This window comes from Mustela nivalis (genome assembly GCF_964662115.1).
Source record: "Mustela nivalis genome assembly, chromosome: 2".
NCBI lineage: Eukaryota > Metazoa > Chordata > Mammalia > Carnivora > Mustelidae > Mustela > Mustela nivalis.
In genome coordinates, this window is record NC_139021.1 from 103832695 (window position 1) to 103856635 (window position 23941).

Here is a 23941-nt window from a genome sequence, read left to right on the forward strand (position 1 = left end):
CTATAATAATGAAATTATGGAAACAGCGCAAGTGTTCATCAACTGATAAATGTATAAAGAGGTGATAAATAGATGATGGAATATTACTCAGCCATAAAAAGAATGAAATCTTGCCATTTGCAACAATGTGGGTGGAGCTAGAGAGTATCATGCTAAGTGAAATAAGTCAGTCAAAGAAAGACAAATACAATATGATGTCATTCATATGTGGAAGTGAGGAAACAAGGGAGCAAAGGGAAAAAAAAGAAAGACAAACTAAGAAGCAGATTCTTAATTATACAGAACTGATGGTTACCAGAGGGGAAGCGGGGGAGTGGGTGAATTAAGTGATAGGGAATAAAGCGTCCACTCGTGGTGAGCTCCAGGTGATATACGGAATTGTTGAATCACTGTATTATACACCTCATACCGATATTACACTGTATGTTAACCAACTGAAAATAAAATTTAAAACTTTATGGGACACCTGGGTGGTTCAGTCAGTTAAGCAACCAACTCTTGATTTTGGCTCAGGTCATGATCTCAGGGTCATGAGATTTAGCCCCACAATGGGCTCCATGCTCAGCATGAAGTCTACTTCAGAGTTTCTCTCCCTCTCCCTCTGCCCCTTCCCTCCCTTCCACTCTAAAATAAATAAATAAATAAAAATAGAAACTTTAAATAATAAACATAAAAAATATCCCTTCCGTTTTGCCAAAGCAAGCTTGGGAATTTTTTTTTTTTAAGATTTTATTTATTTATTTGACAGAGACACAGCAAGAGAGGGAACACAAGCATAGCAGGAGAGGGAGAAGCAGGCTTCCTGATCCGGGACTTGATTCCAAGACCCTGGGCTCATGACCTGAGCTGAAAGCAGTTGCTTAATGACTGAGTCACCCAGGCAGCCAAGTTTGGGAATTTTTTAAAAGGAATTTTAACAAGGAAATAAAAATTATGAAAGTGGAGAAACAAAGGCATTCACATGCACAAAGTTCTCATGTCTTCCAAATATAAAGAAAAAAAAAAGGTCCAAACAAAGATTGGTTTGGCTGATGCAGCTTTACAATGTTTTGCAAGATGTTTTGAGTAGGAATATGCCTAACAAAGACATGTTAAAGATAGGGTCTTACAGAGGTAATGAAGTTAAAAATCAGATCATTAGTGAAGGCCTTAATCCAATATGAATGGTGCCTTTCCCTTAAGTAGATGAGCATAATTAAGGAGGGAGGGCATCATTTCAATTGACCCCCTATATGAATCAGAAAGAGCAACTGCATCTGTAAATCCCTACCCCAGAGTCCTTAATTTCAGCTTTTTTTTTTTTTTTGCAACTTACTCTCCTACCTCTTTATTAAACACCCCTTCCACTTCAAAGAGAGGAACACCAATATATATATTCTTCCCAAAGTCCAAAAAGCTACGCAGCTAGGTTTACCTGTGGGTGAAAGGGGAAGGATATTTCTCCCTACAGGTAGCCATTGGTCCCGGTGGCAAAGAAAGGGATAGAGTGGAGGGGTCAGACAACCTCAGAGCAGAGTGGGCACTAGGGAGGGGTGTTGTTTGGCCCAGGATGGAGACAGGAAGTCAAAAGGAGAGACCCAGCAAGGGGACTCAAAATCTCAAAACTGAGTCAGGCTTACATTTCATTCTTGCTTATTAAAAAGAAAAACCATGTAAGTACTTACAGTAAATTAAGTTTGACATCTTCCTTCAGAAGAGAAGTGTCCTAATTTCCACCACATGCCGAGAACAGCTGGGTACTACTCCCTCACTGCTCCCTAATTACTGATTAGCACACAAAATGGTCTCATCGCTCCTCTATATTTGGGGGGTAATTTTGATTATTGCTTTATCAGACTTGAAGAGGGTTTCCTGGGGCTTTGTTTACCCCATACCTCACCCTCCAGTGAGGAGGACACACTCCAGTCACGGCAAGGGAACCACTGTAAATGCCTATCCCGAGGAACGGCCAGAAAGCTTTATAATAACCCTTGTACTATCAAAATGCAACCATCTCTACAGAAATCACTGCGTGCGCCCGCATTCCAAAAAAGGGAACATTAGTAAACTAGTGATACCCTTGTTTTCTAGTTTAAATTGAAATAGTCAAATGTGACTCAGGAAAAATATACCCTAATTGAGGGCGCCTGGGTGGCTCAGTGGGTTAAGCCGCTGCCTTCGGTTCAGGTCATGATCTCAGAGTCCTGGGATCGAGTCCCGCATCGGGCTCTCTGCTCAGCAGAGAGCCTGCTTCCCTCTCTCTCTCTCTGCCTGCCTCTCCATCTACTTGTGATTTCTCTCTGTCAAATAAATAAATAAAAATATTTAAAAAATATATATATACCCTAATTGAGTAAGGATTCTGGAAATCAGTTTGTCTTGTCCCAGGGGTGGAAACTACCCTGTCCTCCTCTCTTAGCGGGATCCCCAGTGGCAGACCAGTGAAAGAGGAACTGGCAGGATCTTAGTCAAGGTTCTCCATAGAAACAGAAAGCTATATATATGTATATAAATATATATATATATATATACACACATATATATATATGTGTGTGTGTATACACACACACACACACATGCTTATATATCTCTCTATAGAGATTTATTATGAGGAATTGGCTCATATATTTATGAAGGGCAATCTTCCCAGCCCACAGATTCAAATGCTAATGCCATCCAAAAACACCTTCTCAGACACACTCAGAAATAATATTTAATCTGGGCACTCCATGCCACGGCCAAGGTGACACATAAAATTAACCATTACAAGCAGTTTAGCCTCCTGTATGAGACTCTCCAGTACTCTGGTACTTGACACAAAGTAGATTCCTAAATATGCCTGTAAAATATGGATCAAAGGAATATTACCTTGATTACAGGGCTTTCAGTAAGTCTCTACAAGTTATGCTGATTTGTATTCTGTATGTAATTCCACAAAAATTATTTTTTTTTTTTAATTATTTTTTTTTTTTTTTTTTTTTTTTTGTCAGAGAGAGAGTGAGTGAGAGCGAGCACAGGCAGACAGAGTGGAAGGAAGAGTCAGAGGGAGAAGCAGGCTCCTTGCGGAGCAAGGAGCCCGATGTGGGACTCGATCCCAGGACGCTGGGATCATGACCCGAGCCGAAGGCAGCTGCTTAACCAACTGAGCCACCCAGGCGTCCCTCACAAAAATTATTTTTAAGTGATCGAGTGATTCTAACATAAAACAGCATCTATCCTTCCAAATTTCAAGAGGGGGATAGGATATCTTATCAGTTAAACTTGGGGCTCCTCAAGGTGGATCACACGCTATCAGTGCACCTTCTCTCCTGAAACTGAGTGGTGCAGTTGAATGAATATGTCTTCGGAGGATTTAGCACAGGATTGAGGGAGCATGAGTCACCTAATCCCAGACCCCTGCTGGCATAGTCTCCTGGGAACTCATCCTTCATCTTCTGTGGCATCAGAAGGACTGGTATACACCTGGGTAGACCCAGGTAGCCTGGTATAGGCCAGGTAGACCTCCAGATATCTCCACCCAATTTTGTTTTTTAACTCTGTAAACACACAACCTCCCTAGAGAATGCAATACCACCAGGATAGGCTGTTCCTCAGACTCCCCACCGATCCAAGGAGGCCACTGCTTGGCACCTGCTTCACCTTTCTGTCTCCAGTAGGTGGACTGGTCTTGTTGAAATTCCTGACACTGACAAGTAGCAGTTATGCAGCAAGTTTTGTAAAAGACATTGTACACACGTCATCTTATTTCATCGAACAATACCTGTTGGTTATACTAATACCTCACATATGAGGCAGGTGTTACTATCCCCACTTCACAGATGGAAAAGTTGTACCTCACTGGCAGAGGTCACAGGGCTAGGAAGTAATGACTTAGAATTTGTACCCAGCTTCATTCATTGCCAAAATCCAAATAACCGTGATGCTATGCTGCCCCCAAGCATTAGCAAAAAGGGCAACTCTCCTTGATCTTTCACTGCTTTAGAGAACAGCGTCCATAAGTCTAGTGGGGAAACTGGCCTGTAAGCTACTGAGACACAACACGCTTCACCTTCTTTCTTATACCTGCAATCACATATAGAGTGACCTGAAGGAAAAACAGCTAAAGGTTATGAGTTAAAGCCACATTTTCAAGGGGGACAGACTTAGGACATCGCCACTAACGAATGCAAATTCATGGATTCATTCTTTACTCAGTGAGCAGGGAGTACACACGGTATAAGGCATTGAGGATGCAATGAAAAGTAAATAAAAGGCCCTTAGAATCCAACATGGTTAGTCCCCTGAGAAAATATATGGGCTGTGTCAGGCCAGTGGCCAAATCCAGTGCAGACAAAAGATATCAGGAAGCCACATTCCACCCAGGAAGGCTGAGTCCAGCATTCCTTCAGTGTTTTCTGTTACCATGTGGTTAAATGGGTCATCCAATTTCCCGGGAAGATATATGCTTATTTGCTCACATCTAGTAGTTGACAAGAATTAGAGATACCTGTACATACATTCTCAGTGCTTCGGCTAAAACTTTTGTTGACTTGGGATATGTTATTGTATGATAAATATTGGGCTAAATATAATCAGAAGACCATTTTGGGGAAAGACTGTGGAAGCCAGTTTTTATGTTCCTGCCTCTCCAGTAAGGAGCATATCCATCCATTCCTCAGACTCTTAGAATAGCTCTAGAATCTGCCTGGTCTGATGCTATGACTCATATAGGTGCCAGAACATGTGAACCATAAGCCTTGTAAGAAGGAAAACAACAATGTGGAAACCAAGTAAATAAGTAACTCCCACATTAAAAAGAAGAAGAAGAAGAAAGAAAAAGAAACTTGCACATATTTATGAAAATATGTCTAAAACAGAGATAAGTGATGAGAGATTTTGAAATTTCCTTAAGAGGCCAAATTCCTTTAGGGAATCCATGTTATGATCCACATTTCTACGTATGTCCTAGATAGGAGACCAATAGGATAACTATGGCAAATAAATGCTTTGGAATTTGTCAAGACTCTAGTGGTGAACTCTTAGGACCAGGGAAAGGTTCTAAATCCACTTTTTTTTTTTTTTTAATCAAGGTTAAATTTCTGTGGAATTTCAAGCCAAGCTCCAATTTTCCAATTTTGCAAAGCTTAGAACCATGAAGGTAACAGGGGATCCCAAAAGGCCCCAACAGTGTTTACTGAGCACTCTTTGCCTAAGTATTTGGCACACAGTTCTTGACCTAGAACACCTTACTTAACCCTCAAGAACACTATTAAAGGGAGATATTATTCCCATTTTACAGAAGAGAAACCTGAGTTTCCAAAAGGTTGTAACTGAGCCAGATTGCAGGGTTCATAGATGACAGAGTTCACATTCCTACCCAAATGTGCAAAATTCGAGAGTATAGTGTTCTAAAGTCAATAAGCTACTAGAATAAGTGCTACCTTGAGCAACTCTGGGGAAGCCTCTTTTAGCTGAAAGGTACCACATTTTTCCTAAGCTCGGAATTGCCTGGATTGCAATGGCAATGTTTAAAGTAATGCAGCTGTAGACCATGGCCCAAAGTGAATGAAGCTGGAAGAATCACCCTTCCCAAAGGAGGTCCACCTGCATATCACACACGCGTGCACCTGAAGCCAGTTCCTTTTGTATATAAAGAACCTCACGGAGCATGGGGAGCTCTGGTTCTTGGGAGTTTAGGCGGGTCTTACGGCCAGTGGGGGCTCCTAGCGGCGCTATGTGGATGCTGCAATCCATCTTGCTCTGTTTACTCTTGTCTCTTGCTTTAAGTGGCCACCAGAAGCTGGAGGCACCAGATTATCCTGGTGAACTCCATTGTGGGCTACAAAGTCTTCAGTTCACCATAAACCTGAGCCAGGGGACAGCAGCTCCTAGTCTGATAGCCTGGGGTAAGTTTGATGACTCACTCAGCTTAGCCCTTTAGTTTGCCTTCCTAACACTTTCCCCTTTTAGTAAACTCTCCAGCCTCTCCTATAGACTGAATCCTCTAAAATATAACTTCCCTTCCCAGAGTCTGTCTCTCTTCTAACTGTTGCCCCTTGAGGTCTGACAGCAAAGCGGGCTATCCTTTCCTCGCACTGAGGACTGTGGCCACTAACCCCTGTGCTTTTCGCTCCTGCCTGCCCTCCAGACAACCACGGGCTGCCACACAGGCTGCAGAATGACTCTGGCTGTGGAACCTGGCTAAGGGAAGGCCCAGGCAGCTCCATGGTGCTAGAAGCCTCTTACAGCGGCTGCTATGTCACCGAGTGGGTAAGGACAACCCAATCGCCACGAATGCTGCAAACCCCTGCACCACCATCAGGGGTGACTCCCCAGGATCCCCATTATATCATGCTACTTGGAGTTGAAGGAGCAGATGTGACTGGACGCAGCACGGTTACAAAGACAAAGCTGCTTAAGTGTCCTGTGGATCCCCCAGGTAAGGGCTGGAAACTCTCAGGGTCTGGGTGGTGCTGAGCTGCCTGGAAGGTGCTCTTGGGCTCTTCTACCTATGCTGTGCCGTGACAGTGACATGAAGGACTGTCCTCCAGCTCCCCTGCACATGAGGTCCTTAAGAGAATTACTACTTGAGTGACTAGATTACTTGGTGCCAGGCACCACAGAGGGCAGAGCACTGTCCCCTCCCCAGTCCTAACCAGTACTGTATGTGCTATTGCTGCCCCTCACTGGGGAGCTCTTGGGGAGCTCCAGAGGTGGGATTCAAACAAGAATTAGCCTAAGACCAGGAACTCCTCAGTCTTGAGAAGCGCAGGGAAGGATCTAAAGCTATTAAGGATACTTGGCAAATGTCTCCGAGAATCAACTGTGCCCGGAAAATAGGGCTAAGCCCTTTCAGCTGGAGGCTACTTGATCACTTAACTGGGGAATTAGTAGGAAGTGTGACTCAGCTTCAGCAAATCTTGTCTTGTGCTCTGAAAGCCCTACCTTTAAGTCCTAAGGGATTCAAACTTGCAGTTCCCTCTTTTCCCCTGCCTTGTACCCAAAATATAATCCAAAGAGGTAGAATGCAGAATCCCAATCCCCGTATCAAACCTGCTGTACCAGACCTCACATTTCAAAAAGATCGCCCGTTAACTCACAGTACAGGAAGATGGAGAAGCACCTCTACAGAAGGAAGAATTCTTTGCTTGAAGGAAAAGGGAGCTCCTTCAATTTCAGGGGACTTAATATTTATTTAACTTTCTGAAACTTATTGCTAGCATGTAATCCAGAGCTATCCTGATCATCTAGAAATCTGTGGGAATGCTAATACTTAGTAATGAAATGATTTTTTTTTTCCTTAAGACCCAACTTTATTATCTAGCTTTGTTATCTAGCTTGTTACTCTCCTCTTCAAAATGTAGCCCTAGATGCTCCAAACGCTGACCTGTGTGATTCTGTCCCAGTGTGGGACAGGCTGCCATGTGCTCCTTCACCTATCAGTCAAAGAGATTGTGAGAAGGTTGGTTGCTGCTACAATTTGGAGGCTAACTCCTGTTACTATGGAAACACAGGTGAGTTAGTGCATCTCTGAAACCAGCTAAAGAAAAGTACCAGTAACTTCCAATTAAATCCAGAGAAGAGTGATCTTCCCTCTTCCCTCGACCCCCAGAAGAAGACAAATGTTAAAGATGACCAGAAGTTAGTGTATAAGCAGAGGGTATCCTAGAATATTGACCCTAACTGATCACTTTCTACACTTTCTACAGCCTTGCCTTGTCAATTCTCCTAGAAACCAAATATATTTTTTTTCTTTAAAATATTTTATCTGTTTATTTGACAGAGACAGCAAGAGGGGGAACACAAGCAGAGGGAGTGGGAGAGGGCGAAGCAGGCTTCCTGCCAAGCAGGGAGCCCAATGCAGGTCTCGATCATAGGACCTCGGGATCGTGACCTAACCGGAAGGCAGACGCTTAACCACTGAGCCACCCAGGGGCCCAGAAACCAAATATTCAATGAACTCAAGAAGCTAAGTCTACTTGCAAAAATAACTAGTTGACAGAAATTTAAGACAATCAGCCAGCTTGGGAACAGGTTAAGTGTCTTGAGAACCCCCTTTCAGACTGCTTCCTGTGAGTCCCAAATCAGAGTCTAAGTTTTTCTAATGCAAAACATGTAAAATCCACACTCTATTCTAAGCTCTGAATACTGACCAGTAGAACAAAGCAAGTACTATTAAGCCCATTTTATAAGTGAAGCAAGAGCCAGGAGTGTAGATGCTTGGCTGAAGTTTGATCAGAAAGCAGTGGAGGCAACACTCAAATCCAGGGGCTCCAACCAGGTGCTCGTTCAGGGCTTCAGTTAAGCTCTGGACAGCTGAACTTGCACAGAGTCCATTAGTTGGGACTGCCAGCCTCTTAGGGGAGGAATTAAAACTCTCTAAATATCTATCTGGCTCAAAACGGGAGGTATGGCCTGTTTTCAGCACAGCCACTCTGGTTTTTCAGTGACGTCCCACTGTACCCAAGATGGCCACTTCTCCATTGTCGTGTCTCGGAAGGTGACCTCACCCCCACTGCTCTTAAATTCTGTGCGCTTGGCCTTCAGGAATGACCATGAATGCACCCCTGTGATGACAACACACACCTTTGCCACCTTTTGGTTTCCATTAAATTCCTGTGGTACCACAAGACGGGTAAGAGCAGTTGACCTTTGGCTCTGTTCCCAGTTCTAGAAGTCAGATAGAGATGTCCTAGTGACTGGAGGGAGAGATGGAATATCTTAGCCATGAAGGAGACAGCTGACTGCGGCATGGTGCGTATGATGGTCTTTAGGACAAAAGAATATTCACCACTGAGAAAGCCAAAACCACCCCTGGGCGTTCAGCTAAGATCCCAGCTGTGCTCAAGGGCCCAGGACTTCTACCAAGCCCTGGATGGGAGGAACCAGTAATAGGTTCTTCTTGCCACATCGCCCCAGAGAAGTAAGCAGGGAGGTTGGCTGACATTATCTGGTCCTGTTCCTGGCTGCCTCATTTGAGTACTACAAGCCCTATTGCCTTATCCTGAGGAAAGGTGAAGTGATCATGTCCCAAGTTGTCACCTGCTTCTGCTCTGTTCAAGGAGCAGAAAATGCAGCCTAAAATAGCCTAGCACTGCTAACTGCTAGGTGAGATCAAGTTCTGAATAAAGTGGCACCTAGCTAACAGGAATGATAAGACTTCTTTCCCCATACGTCTAGATCATTGGAGACTGGGTAGTATATGAAAATGAGCTGGTCGCAACTAGAGATGTGAGAGCTTGGAGCCATGGTTCTATCACCCGTGACAGTATTTTCAGGTAAAGGTGTTAGTTAACCTGATCTTGCTTAACCAGAATGCCTTCTCTTCCATAAAATAGGAATCCACAAAACCTCTTTTCATAACAGGAGAACCTGTCTCCTGCCTTGGTTGTCCAATCTCCAGGACCATTATTTGACCAAGTCATCCTGAATCACTGCCATCAAACTCCCCCAGACTCCTATTTCAGTTATCTGGACCCTCAATTTGGCCTTCTCCCTCCATAGTCTTTCTGGAACAGAAAGAATCCCCTCAATGCCTCAGAGAAAATGGCACACTTAAAGCTGCCTCATTGTCTTGTCACAGCTTAAACTTGACATGGACGGAACCTGAAGCACCTGCATAAAATACCTCCTACTTCCCTCTCCAGTGCAAACCCCCCCGAATACCCTCCATCCCTCACTCACTATTCCCCAACCTCAGACTGAAGTCCCTTGAAGATTCCCTAAAAGGACAAACTCTGGTCTCCATTCTCTGTTCTGTCTGCTGTTTCTCTCCTTCCTCTTATCTCCATTACTTTTTATCTTCCTTCAAGACCACCCCCTGCAAGCTCTTCCCGGACTACCCTTTCTACAGAAAGCACCTCTTTCTCGCAGTACCACACGGACCATGTTCCTGTCTACATATTGGTCTCCCCAACTAAGATCTAGCTCCTATAAGCTCAGGAACCACACCCCTTAGGTTTACAAACTTGTCCAGTACCTCGCATGTAATGGTTCCTAAAACCTTTAAAAACTGAAGGGTGGCCTGGCCCACACTAGCTAACAAAGCTCTTGTGTTTTTTTAGGCTTCAAGTTAGCTGCAGCTACTTGATCAGCAGCAATGCCTCCCAGGTTAATGTCCAGATTTTTACGCTCCCACCACCCCTTCCTGAAACCCAGGCTGGACCCCTTACTCTGGAACTCAAGATTGCCAAAGGTAAGACCCACTTGGCAGGAGCATCCGGCCTATGGTCTCGAGCCCTCACTCTTCTCTGAGCATTAAGAGATATAGCCCAGTAATAAGACCTGCTGGAGGTATTCATGTGTATATGCTCGGTCTCAGGCAATATAGAAGTTCCTAATTCTGGTTTTATTGCTTCAACTCCTTTTGGCCTCTTACAGATAAGCACTATGAATCCTATTACACTGCCAGTGACTACCCAGTGGTGAAGCTGCTTCGGGATCCCATTTACGTGGAGGTGTCTATCCGCCACAGAACAGACCCCCACCTGGAGCTGTTACTCCAGCACTGTTGGGCCACACCCAGCACAAACCCCCAACATCAGCACCAGTGGCCCATGCTGGTGAAAGGGTAAGGAGGTCTTCTGTGCACTTGTGCTGGAGTCCCTTAGGAGAAGCCTCTCCTGACTGTCGGTTATCTTTGCTTAGGTGCCCCTACGCTGGAGACAACTATCAGACACAGCTGATCCCTGTCCAGAAAGCTCTGGATCCTCCATTTCCATCTCACTACCAGCGTTTCAGCATTTTCACCTTCAGCTTTGTGGACTCAGTGGCAAAGAAGGCACTCAGAGGATCGGTATGATGCTTCCCTCTGTGCTCCTCAGCAGGGCTCAGAACTCTTCAACCCATAACTATTTCCACATCCTACCACTCTTTGGCCAGGGCTGCTCCTTAATTGTGGCTGGGTACTCCCTCAGCACCATCACTGGTCCAATGGCATGAATGACATTTGCCTACTGGACTCCAGTTCTTTAGTGTTATTGTAGTATCTGCTTGGGATGTCAGGATATAGCAACTTTCAACTTCTTCCCAGGGAGTTAAGTTGGAAGACTTGTGATGTGGTTCTGTACAATGATCTCTATTCTGTTGGCTCCCAGGTATACCTACACTGTAGTGCGTCCATCTGCCAGCCTGCTGGGACACCATCCTGTATGATAACCTGTCCTGTTGCCAGGAGTGAGTAGTCAAGCTGTCCACAATGGAGGACAGACCTGAAATCCTCTTGAGTCCCACAGCTAACCTTCTTTAGCCTACAGGCAAAGGATTCCAAGTAAAGAATCCTCTTATTAATGAGTCCACTTTAGGAATTTTTAGGATGCAGCAGAACAGATAACAAGCTTTCTAGAATTCCAGGCCTCTTAAATATAAGCTATAAATCCTCAAGTCTCAGCCTTAGTCAAAATGTATATGGAAAAAGCTAATTGAGGAATCAGACTGGCCCAAGACCTACACATGGCTCAGTCAAACAAAACTTTTATCTGGCCAGCTCACAAACCAAGCCATTGACAACTGCTTATAGGCCTGTCTAGCAACACAGCCTAAAGATCTATAGTTGGCATATGACTGCAGACAGAGTAGGTGTCCTAGTTGGTCAGACCCAGTCCTCCAATAACATGTGTGTACTCCTACCTGGTCCACTGACTTTTACCTGTCTAGCTCCTGAATTCATTGGGAATCATGACCCTTAAAGCTTTAAGTCCCTTGTTGGTATGGGTAGGCCTTGTATACTTACACCTCAATAACAGTTATGAAATACTGCATTAAATATTTAGAACCTAACTCTGATGATCTATATTCTACACCTTTCTAAAATGTCTATGCTTCTAAAAGAAACGGATACCCTTCTAAAACTTAGACTGACTTTTCCAAGGTCCTATAACTGGCAATAGAAATGAGATTCAAACAGCTTTGCTCTGTTACTGTCTTAGCTACCTTTGTAGCTTAGGAAAAGGTCTTGGTATTAAACTATTACTGACCAAATACCTCTTTTACAGAAGAATAGCAGTTTGGGGAAAGTCAAATATAATTCTATTATCAAATTCTGGTGAAAACGAGGTAGTGTTAGATACAAACTCTTGGACTTCTTTGAGTTTCTATTAACACACTTAAGACATGGAACAGAGCTGTGCCCATTGAAGGACCTAACTCTCTCTTTCCCATCCATGTACAAATAATTCTAACTAATCCCTAGCTCTCCTTTCTCGACAGGAAGAAGAAACTCCAACATCCATTTTCATAACCATACTGCTAGCATTTCTAGCAAGGGTCCCATGATCCTACTCCAAGCCACTAAGGACTCCTCAGAAAAGCTCCATAAAAAACCAAGTGAGTGGGCAGAGACTTAAGCAGCTATTGGAAGCCCCTTACGTGAACCAAGCCAAAACTACTTATATATATAAAGGGTATAGAATCACTTGGTCTTGGCATACATTAACCTACCTTTTTACCCCACAGGTTCTCCTGTAGATTCCCAAGCTCTGTGGATGGCAGGCCTTTCTGGGACCTTAATCATTGGAGCCTTGTTAGTGTCCTACTTGGCTATCAGAAAATGGAGATGAATTATTCCAGTTGTGTTAATAAAACCAGACTGAACTATCAGACTGTGCCCAGCTTCTCAATTGAAAGAAAGTAAATAACCTGCTGTTGGCATCTCCTCTTTCCAGCTTGGGGCAGTATTTTGCATGACAACAGAATAACAACCATGATACCCTGGGCCTCTCCTTCAGTCCTTCTAATTTCTGAATGGAACACTTCAGTAGTTCATAGTTGGTTGACAAGTTAGGTCATAAACTAAATACAGAGAAGGCTACAAGTTTAAGAGGAGTATAAAACAAAACTCTTCCACAAAATCCATCAAACTAAGGTAGAACTAGCCTAGAGCTAGTCTGGTATCTTATAGACACTGGTTCTCCAACTTCAGTGTACATCAGGATCAAAGGGGGCTGATGAAATTGATTACTGGTCCCACCCCCAGATTTTAAGCAGGTCTGAGCTAAGGCTTAAAAACTTATATTTCTAACCATTTCTCAGGTGAGGATGATATTCTAAGCATCACATTGAAAACCAATGTCAAAAACAATGACTAAAAGAAGTATCTGATCATGGATTGGTCAGCTTGAAGGGGTTTGATCAGAAGAGGCTTAGTTTTGAGCCATACCAGCAATTCCCTAGTTTAAGAGTCCTTAAGATTAAAAGAAACACATGGTGACTTAAAGTAAATATTCTGTTCAGCTCTCTAGTAACTAACACTGTTGGTCATACTTTGGTACTCTGTACTCTGATCATGGCAGAGTTCTGAAATTAATCCTGGGGAAATTTTGTTTCCCCATTTGTCTTCAGGGAGTAACTTTTAGGTTGCCTTATATTTCAGCAAAGTTAAGGGCATTAATCTTGGTACTTAAATACCTGCTTTGTAGGCAAGTTACCTCCACTTCATACTGCTTCTAAGCAGGGAATGAATATTTCCTTACTTAACTGACAAGGACACTATATGCCTTTTATGTGACAGGAATGATCCTAGATGCTTGATAACATACTTGAGCTTTATGAAAACCTAAAAAGGTAAATCCCGAATTTCCAGGATTTGGAACATCTATAAAGCCAAACTTCCCCAGTATCACTTAGTCAACTAATGGCAAGACTGGACCATGAATTCAAGTCTGATTTCAGATATTGTGTTCTTAACTCCATATTCTACTGAAAAATACTCAGTTCTTCCATAGGACCAATTTCCAGTGGGACAGAGATTCAGCTTGACCAAAGTTTTTCTGCAGCTTGCCGGTTTGCCTGACACTTGCTTGAGGGAGGCTCCTAAAACAGATGCCTAGAACAAAGGTCTGGGACTAATGACAGACTCCCCTTTTTGCTAAAGAGGAAGAACAGTGGTCTTGGATTGCAGTGGTGATAGTGGTTAACTTGCTCAGTAACCAAGTATAACAGTAGGTTACCTGGGCAATCATGAATAGATGTATTAGGTTAAGTACAATTAAAATAAATTAGGGATGCCTGGGTGGCTCAGTGGGTTAAAGCCTCTGCCTTCAGCTCAGGTCATGATCCCAGGGTCCTGGGATCGAGCGCCACATTGGGCTCTCTGCTCAGCGGGGAGCCCTGCTCCCCGCCCCCCCCCCCCGCCTGCCTCTCTGCCTACTTGTGACCTCTCTCTCTCTCTTTAATTAATCTTTAAAAAATTAAAAACTTACATGTAATTTATCACTTCAGTAAAGCAGAATTTGATATTTTTATATCCATGTATATTTGCAGCACATCTCAATTTGCAGGTTAAAAATTGGAAGTACCATATTTTTAGGTCTCCTAATATCTACAGGTGAAAAAACAGATTCATGTACCCAAATTGTTCCAAACATTAAGTTTTCTTATAGCTGAACAAAGTAGGTATTTCCAAATTTAATTAAAATTCTTTTTTCTTAATTAAAATTCTTTTTTTTTAAAGATCTTTATTTATTTGACAGAGCAAGAGAGCACAAGCAGGCATAGCAGCAGAGAGAGAGGGAGAAGCAGGCTTCCCACTGAGCAGGGAGCCCGAGGTGGGGCTCGATCCCAGGACCCTGGGATCATGACTGGAGCCAAAGGCAGTTGCCTAACCAACTCAGCCACCCAGGTGTCCCTCTTAATTAAAAATTCTTATACTAGCCACACTTCATGTGTCTATAGCCACATCTGGCTAGGAGCTACTTCAGCAAGGAGCTACAGCATGAGTGAAGTCACTAAATTCAAATATGTACTAGACATCCTATGTGACAGGCATTATACTAGCATGGGAAGAAAAGCAACATAAACCATGAAAGATGTCCCAGCAACAAGGGCAGACAAATTATGACGGTAAATAAGGGGGGAAAAAATCAAGAGAATGAGGAGAAGGAATTGCCAAGTCCAGTCCTGCTCTGCCTGTGAGAAAACTAAGTGAATAAGGTCATGAGTTCTTGACTTATCCCAGTAAAACAAAGCCAGTGTGTGGAATTCTATAGACTCAGTGTTGACTGAGCTCAAGCCCAACTTGGGCTTGACACTGAGATCATGACATGAGCCAAAACCAAGAGTTGGATGCTTAATTGACTGAGCCACCCAGGTGTCCCCCACTTTTTTTTCTTTTGGAAAGGTGGTAACCTCTATATTTAAACTAGATCCAATCAAGGAAATAAATCAAGGAGCTTAAGCCTTGACCTAGAACTTGCCAGGTTATCTCCAGCCAGGTTTCTCAGATTGATTATATTAATGCGTTGTTAGCCTCCAAAGGGAGCTAAAAACTATTTCCCAAACATATGTGACTGTGGAAACTTTCTTTCAGAAAATCTTACAGGAATAGAGCTCTACAGAACATATTTCTATATATCTAGGGTGTTTCTGCTTTCCTAACCATGGAATCCTTATTGGAACTTAGACTGCTCAACAGGGAAAAAGGAATATTGCAAGGAGAAATTATTATAGTGTACCTTTGAATAGAAAAGCCGCTGGCTAAATCTACTTACCTTAAAGTTAAATCATAGCTCTAAAGTGAAGTATCAGTTGGAACCATTACTTGAATAGCTTATTAATACAGTCTCTTAGCTAAATTGGAAACTTTATTATTCCCAGAGGAGATAATTCTTAAACATTCTCAAATTTATACTACTTTTTGGCATTTGTCTAATTTTAATAAGCTTTTTCTGGTAACTTCTTACAAGCTTATATTGTCACCCAGACTCTTCCCTACCTTCACAATATACTCCAAACTTAATGAAACTGATTTCTAGCTCTTGTATATTATGGGTTTTTCCTGGATAAAATAATTGCTCATTTTGTTTATTCCTTTTTGTGCCTATCACTAATTTATCTTGCAGAGTCTTCTCTAAGTTAGCTCCCTAGGCCTGTTACACAGCTTTCAGCCTAAGATTTCCCTTTGATGGCTTCCCTTTCTCTCAGATGAATCTTAGCTCATGTTTCAGTTTGTTACTTAGCTCTGGCACCATCTACTTTTTTTTTTTTTTTTTTTTTTTTTTTTTTTTTTTTTTTGATATCCATTTGAGAAAGAATGGCATAGAAGGCAAACTTTAAGAACCTGGATGCCTGAGAGCATCTTTCTTCTTGCCCCTCCCCCAAGCTAGCTCTTGACAGTTTAGCTAGGTACCAAATTACAGATGAGTGGCCTATTCTCTATTTTGAAGATATTGCTCTGATGACCTCCAGGTTATTCTGGAAGGTTATTCCAGCCCATTACTCTGACTTCTGAACTCCTGTATTTGGCTATTCCATATGCTTTAGAACTTAGAATATTCTCTATCACCATTCTCTGGTCTTCTATCTGTGATTTGTTGATAGAAAATTTTAATACAGAGTACATGACTAATATCTCAAGTAAAAATCCTTGTTTCTGCTTTATCCCCCTTCTGCCTTGTCTCTATCCCCCTAGTTCATTTCCAGATGAAATGTTCTTAAATTGTCTATTTCCTTGATCTGTCTTTTGTTTAGGCACATATTTTGAGATTTAAAAACATAGTATATTCTGACTTTTCAAATACAAATCTGATTTATCCTGAATTGTCTTCTCAGACCTTTTTTTCTTGATAATGTCTTCAAGTGTCAATCTTGTCCATTCACATGGTATAAAAGCCAATTGGAAGCTCTGTGTAACTGAAGACCAAGAAGCACCAACTTTGACCACAAACTACGAGTGCTCACATTTCTTCCACATTTATATGGATCTACTCATTCAAAGTAGACTGGAAGAGTCTTATACTCCTAAATTCCAGGAATCCCTTGTCCCAGGTCCATCTGTTCACTGCCAGGGTGTAAGAAAGTAAATGGCCTAGTCATATACAGAAAGATCAGGTGTTTAACAGTTCCTGGATTTTTTTTTTCCTTAACTTCTCTAGTCCTAATATACATACAATGAAGCATATAAGGCATACCAATGTTGTAGAGAGCCTACTGAATACATATTTGTCTAACCACCACCCTAATCAAAAGATAAAATAAATGAAGCAATCCCAGGAAGTTTCTTCATTTTTATTCCTGGTGAACATTTTCTAGAGGTGCTGTCTTATCACCAGAGGTTGGTTTTACTTGTTCTTGAACTTTATGTAAATGGAACCATACATACACTTCTGTTCAGACTCCTTAGTGTCTGAGATCTACATTACATGTGTCAACTGTTCTTTCATTTACTACCTTACATTAAAAATATCAGTTTAGGGGTGCGTGGGTGGTTCAGTCAGTTGAGCATTGACTCTTGAATTTTGGTTCAGGTCATGATCTAAGGGTCATGAGACTGAGGCCCCCATCAGGCTCTATACTCCTCACAGTCTGCTTGTCCCTTTCCCCATGCTCCTGCACCTGTTTGTGTTCACTTTCTCTCCCCTCTCCCTCAAACAAGATCATTCAAAAATAGCTTAGGGTACCTGAGTGCTCAGGTCATGATCCTGGGGTCCTGGGATTGAGTCCTGCATCACGCTCCCTGCTCAGTGAGGAGTCTGCTTTTCCCTCTACCCTTCCCCGCCGATCATGATCTCTTTCAAATAAAATGTTTAATATAAAATATATAAAAAAGAAAACTCCTCTTTTTTTTCTTATTGATGGGTATTTGAGTGGTTTCCAGTTTGGAGTTATTAAATACTGGTAGCCAGCCTCCTTCCTAGTGTACAACAAACTTATGCAATCTTTTCCTCTGAACCAAAATGGCCCTGTGACAATAGAACATAGTAAAAGTGATGATGGGCTGGGGCATAGGTTATAAAAGACTGTGAAGCTTCTGCCTTGTCTATGGAGAAGTCAGTTGCCCTGCCACAATAAGGATGCTGAAGCAGCCCTGTGGCCTCTCACCAGAAAACAGCCATGTGAGTGCCTCCTTGGAAGAGAATCCTCTGGCCCACAGCCTTATAAAAAATACCTTGCACTGGAACCACCCAGCTGAGCTGGTTCTACACAACCATGAAAAAGAACTGATTATTACTTTTACAAGACATTACGTTTCTGGGGTGACTTTTTTTTAATGCACAAGAGGTAACTAATATCCCTTACTTATGTGGAGCTATGTGATCTTGGATGTGAAAGAGTTGAACTGCTCAGTCCTGGGGAAATGTATACTTCATAAGCAACTGCCAAACTGTTTTCCAAAGTATTTCAGGCTCAGGCTCGCTATTAACTATGTAAAAGAGTTCTAATTGCTCTATATCTCTTAAGGCGAGGCACCTATTTTCAGAGGTAAGATCTGCTATAGTCCAGTGTCTGCTACTCCTCCTTAGGCTGTACCTAGTCCTGGCTACAAGGGTCCCTTCCATCATCACTCTGTTTTCTGACACTATGCACTTTGGTATTGGCAGATCCAATTAGACTGCTATGTCCTTAGTGTTAGCAAGCTGGGAGGTTGTTGCTCCCTGTGTCTAATCAGCCCATAAGCAAGGGAGATTTAAAATAAGCCTATGAAATATCTTAGATTCATAATACCTGTAATATTGAGAGATAAAAAGTAACAGTTTCAGTCAAGAAGGATGGAAATCTGCTGATCATTGACCACTTAAGGACCTAAGTGTTAAGATTCCATCATTCTGTCACTTTCCAGAGAAATAGAATTTCCTCCTAGGACAAATCTAAGAAAACCCAAAACAGTTGGCAGATGATGGGAAATAATATCTTGATTTGAGCACTACATATTGAAACTTTTTTTTTTTTTTTGATCTTCATGTTCAACAAAATTCCCTTTTGTATTGGGAATTGAAATTAGAGTGATCTATTACAATTACAGAGAACTTAGATGGTCTGAGAACAGGAGAAATAACAGAGAACCAGAAATTGAACCTGCTATCACAGTGACCATTCTAAGAGATTGTCAGCCCCTGCTGCCCCCAACTTCACCCAAAATATTCAGACCAGGATACTAGCTACATGACTGTTGGTAAAACATTTAACCTCTACAGACTTGACCTTCTCATATCTGAAATAAGGACTAAATTATTTCTTTCCTTCTGGATTTAAATTCTTAGCTCTTGGACTTTTCTGAATCTCCTTTGGTCATTTTTGTTGGTCTTGATTCCTGGCTATCCCTTGGAAATTTGACTTCCCTAATTCCTCACTCAGGATTTTCATGCTGTGAGCTGGCAATGTGCTTTTGTCCTACACCACAGCACACTTCTGCCTTTTAAGAGGCAAAGCCTTGTTTTTCAATAAAAGTCTGAGCAAGTCTTATTGCAATAGCCATAGGCCAAGGGGAGCAGAAATTAGAAGCCACTCAACAACCTCTTCTCTTCCCACTTTTTCCAACAAGTACTCTTTTATCTTTGCTGTTATGGAAAGGACTGAATACCATGACAAAGAGAAATATATCACCTTCCCCAGCACTCCCAATAGCTGAGTTAGGTGACAAGAAATGGCCAAATCCAGTGAAGTCTCTCAAACAGATTGGGAGGGGAGGAAGCAGAAGGCAGAGTGCTGACTGTAAAACGATTGATGGTGATCAGCTAAAGATTTAGGCTTCAATGATATAGACAAAATGAAATAGACCAATCAGGTTTTAACTTTTAATCTCAATATTAGAGTAAGAGCTGGATTGTAATAGCTACTGCTGCATGTTTACCGGCTGTTCCTCCCCTGTGCCTATCTGGTAATTCATCCCCTCGTCCGTCCATAAGCAGGTCTCTCTCAGGATGCTGACTTTATTTTATGTGGGTCAAAAATACCTAGGAGTTTAGTTTTCAAAGAAGAATCTGTTCTCTTACCCTCATGATTATTTGGCCTTATTGTGTTCTTCAGGATAACCCTAGGGGTGCTGGCAAGGAGTGGGTGAGGAGACAAGCACCAACCTAAGGAGAGAAACCCATTGTCTACTGGTCACTATTTCCTCACAGTGGAAAAGGGCGCACCCAGAAAGTGCCCTGAGACCGACAACACAGCTATTGGGAGGTCTGATTCCTGTTGCTAGTTGCCTTCACAGCTGGTTGTGCTACCCAGACCTCCTCAAAGTCAGACTCTCATCCTAAAAATTCCCTTGTCCTTGTCCGGGACAAAGGGACTGGCAGAGCCTGGGAGCTCAGGGAACATTTGCTGAGTGAATCACACCAACTATGACATAATTCAACCAGATTTAAAGGTGCCTAGAAAATCCACAGAGAATGGCTGAATTTATCCAGAACATAGTCACTCCCTAAGACAGGAATTCCTGACCAGACTGGCCTTTTAGGACATGGGCACCGTCTAGTTCTGTTAGCAAATACCTAACTCCCTGAGTCTTCATGGTTCACAGGAATGGAAAATGCTTCAGGATAACAAAGGATTGTCCCTTCGAACAAACTCCAGTGTCTTAATCTTTTGATGATTAGATAACCCACAGACTTTGATATCCTATTAAAACACCCACAACTCATTTTTTCCCTTCAAGAAAAAGTACTTGGCCAAAGCATAAAAATGCCACAAAGAAAAATTACAAATCCAATGGCAACTATAGCTTTTTCTCTTCAGAAACCTAGTCTTTGGTTCTCATATAATTTAATAGATTTATTGAAACACAGTTCACATTCTATACAATTTAAAATGTATACTTCCATGGTTTTTAGTATATTCAAAGTTGTGCAACCACCATTATACTCCATTTTAGAACATCTTCATCAGCCCAAAAGAAATACCATTAGAAGGGACACCTGGGTGGCTCAGTTGGTTGGACGACTGCCTTCGGCTCAGGTCATGATCCCAGAGTCCTGGGATCGAGTCCCGCATCGGGCTCCCAGCTCCATGGGGAGTCTGTTTCTCCCTCTGACCTTCTCCTCGATCATGCTCTCTCTCTCTCAAATAAATAAATAAAATCTTTAAAAAAAAAAAAAAAAGAAAAAGAAAGAAAAGAAATACCATTAGCAGTCACTCCCCTGTCTCTCCTTTCCTCAGCCCCTGACATCCACTAATCTACTGTTTGTCTTTAGAGATTTGTCAATTTGGGAATATCTCGCATAAAGGAAATCATATAATATATGGCCCTATGGCCCTTTGTGACTGGCTTCTTTCATTAGTGTAACATTTTCAAGGTTGATTTATGTTATAGCATGTGTCAATACTTCAGTTCTTTTTATGGCTAGATAGTATTCTTTGTTTCATTTCCTAGTTGATGGGCATTTGGATTTTCATCTTTGACCATTAGGAATAATGCTGCTATGAACATTCATGTACAAGTTCTTGTGCATACAGATGTTTTTATTTCTCTTCGATCTAGACCTAGGAGTAGATTCTGGGGATCATATGGTAGCTCTACGTTTAATATTTTAGGAGCTTTGCGAGTATTTTCCAAAGTGGCTACACCATTTTATAGTCCTACCAGGAGCGTACGAGGCCCCCATTTCTCCATATCCTCACCAACACCTATTACCCGTCTTTTTGTCTCTTAACTATAAGGCAACATTTGTAAACTATTTTTAAATATAACAAAGCATAAAGACAATGACAGCACCCATAATCCTACCAAAAAAAAATATTAAAGTGTATGATTCTAAATAATTCAAATTGTATACAAAAGCCAAATGAAAAGAACAGAACTCCCACCATCCTCTACCTCCAGTTGCTCTTCCTGAAAACAATGGTCTTCAAACGTATCCTGCATGTCAGTCCTGAAACAAGTCTCACATGCATGTGTGTTTCAGTTTTCACAATGGTGAAAACCCTCCTATACATAGTTGTTACTGTTTTTTCCTATGGTATATGTTAGCTGACTCTTGTCCAAAAGGCCTATAGTCTCCAAAAAATAAGGACATGCTGGCACAGGAAGGCATGCATGCCCACCCCTCAGGAGTCCTGAAGGACATCGCAGTATCTGTTCTCTCTGTTTCCTTTCACAGGCCTAATCAAGCACTCTGCATAGAGGAAAACAATTTTCACGAGATCATTTTTCCTTGACCACAGTGGGAAGAAGGTGGTTGTGTTGGCTTTTTTGCTGAGCACTCTAAAGTAAATCCTGGGTGTGCAGAAGGCAGAGGCCAGGGTCAATGGTGCTTTTGTGTGCTTGCATTGTATTCTGCATTAGGCTGTTAGATCAGGCTCCATGCTCCTGCTAGTACTTTGCACATTATCTTCCTTGTCTCCTTCAAATGGTTTCTACCTACAAGCATGCTGTTTCTGGCATTTGCTGTTACCCAGGAAGCTGCAGAGACAAGTGATGGGGAAGTGTTCATAAATAAGCCTGTCCGTAATGAAGGCCAGAGAAGAAGCCCTCTGTCAAAGTCACATTTAAATTCGATGAGTCAACCCTTTTTGCAATTACCATACAGACAAGCTTAATATAATCTATTGGAGTGGCCTCCGTAAGATGACACCAAAGCCCTGAGACACCTCCGGGATGACTCGGTGCCCTTGGTTTGGGGCCAACTGACTTAATGTTCTGTGTTTCCTATGAATGAGTCCTTCCCCTCATCTCACCCCACTGGCAACATTATAACTTCCTAAATTCTCACTTTAACCTGTTCCTTTGTTTGTCCTCTCTCTCTTTCTTTCTTTCAATATCTGTTACCTCAGAAACCATCTCTGGCCACAGAAAAAAAATAAAATCTGGAATGTGGTAGCACAGTGGAAGTACTCACCCGCTGAGGTCTGATAAACAATATAGTACAATATACTAATGGAGAAGTGGACAGAGCATAAAAACTGTGTGATTTAAATATGACAACTGCAATAAATGTTTATTTCGTATTAACGATGCACTGGGTAAGATTAAAAACAAAATGAGATGCAGAATTAATCATGAGTCCACCCTGATGAACTTATCCAAGTGAAAGGTTATTCTATGAAACAGATGGAGTTGAAATGAAAATATTAATTTGTGCATTTTAACCCCTGAAGCAAATGTTTAGAAAGCATAAAATAACAATTATCATTTTTTAGCATATACAACATGCCAAATACTGTGTAAGCAATTTCCACGGATGATTTTATTTAATGCTCACAATAATCTATGAAATAGGCAATACCTTAAAACAAAAAGAGAGATTTCTGAGTTTTGTGAGCTGGGGCTACATAGAAGAGCATGGTTTATAGTAGATCTGCAATGAATATTTCAAGAATGAATAGTGAATTAATGTTGTCCATGACCTACACCACAGCACCAAGCAGGCTGACCCAGGGATCAACACTCTTCTGGTTCTAAGAGGTTAGGAACTAAAGAAGGAACCAATCAAATCCCTAATTTCGCAGGGTATGTCTGTATATCCCCCCTCAAAAAGCTTTTCGAATTTCTGCTTTATTACTTTCCAGCTTCAATGCAGCTTCAGAAACTGAAACCCAGAGCACTCATTAATCTACTTGGTAATCGAAATTTGGATTTGAATTTTCCCAGTTCCAAAGAGCATGTCCTTTCTACTGTAACACTTCCCTATATTCTTCCTCATTCTGATAGTTCTCTTTATTTTCTCCAATTTAATTTGGAAGTATCAAATTGCAGTAATCCATGTAAGCCTTGGCTCCATACCTCTGTTTAGGTGCTTGCACAGGATTTACAAATGGAAGCCGGTGGCCTAGGTGTCTGCACTCCCCACCTTGAGGCTCAGTAAAAGAGCTTCTCCCATCAGCCCTTCTGCTAGTAAGTGTATTTTGTTCATTAGTGTATTTGGATAGCTACTTCCACATTCTTATCTCCATCAACAGGCCATTCAAACAACCTGTGGCTTAAGTCACTAATATGAGATACCTTGACTTTTAATTTATACAGTTCAACTCCTACCAAGACTTTGAGGATCTCAGTAATTGGTTTCAAAAGTACCTCTTCTTAGGGGTTCCTGGGTGGCTCAGTTCATTGAGTGTCCGAATCTTGGTTTTAGCTCCAGTCATGATCTCAGGACCCTGAGATCAAGCCCCATGTCAGAGTGCTCAGTGGGGAGTCTGCTTGTCCCTCTCCCTCTACTCCTCCTCCCACTCTCCCACTCTCTCTCAGAAATAAATAAAATCTTAAAAAAAAAAAAAAGTGCCTCTTCTATCAGTCCCCAGCAGGACCTTCAAGACCCTCCAAATACACATAACCACCTTC

General features: G+C 41.9%; 1 protein-coding gene across 1 annotated transcript; it reads left to right on the plus strand.

The window, feature by feature from the left end:
- Positions 1-5692: 5692 nt before the first annotated feature.
- On the plus strand, positions 5693-12516 carry ZP4 (zona pellucida glycoprotein 4; the record flags this gene model as incomplete). The annotated part of the gene is made up of 11 exons (XM_082719978.1): positions 5693-5864; positions 6107-6397; positions 7323-7472; positions 8406-8593; positions 9139-9236; positions 10023-10153; positions 10339-10528; positions 10606-10753; positions 11055-11133; positions 12166-12282; positions 12412-12516. The coding sequence occupies 11 exons, from the start codon at positions 5693-5695 to the stop codon at positions 12513-12515; spliced, it is 1668 nt and encodes a 555-aa protein (XP_082576104.1). The 3' UTR covers position 12516.
- Between the last annotated feature and the right edge of the window lie 11425 nt (positions 12517-23941).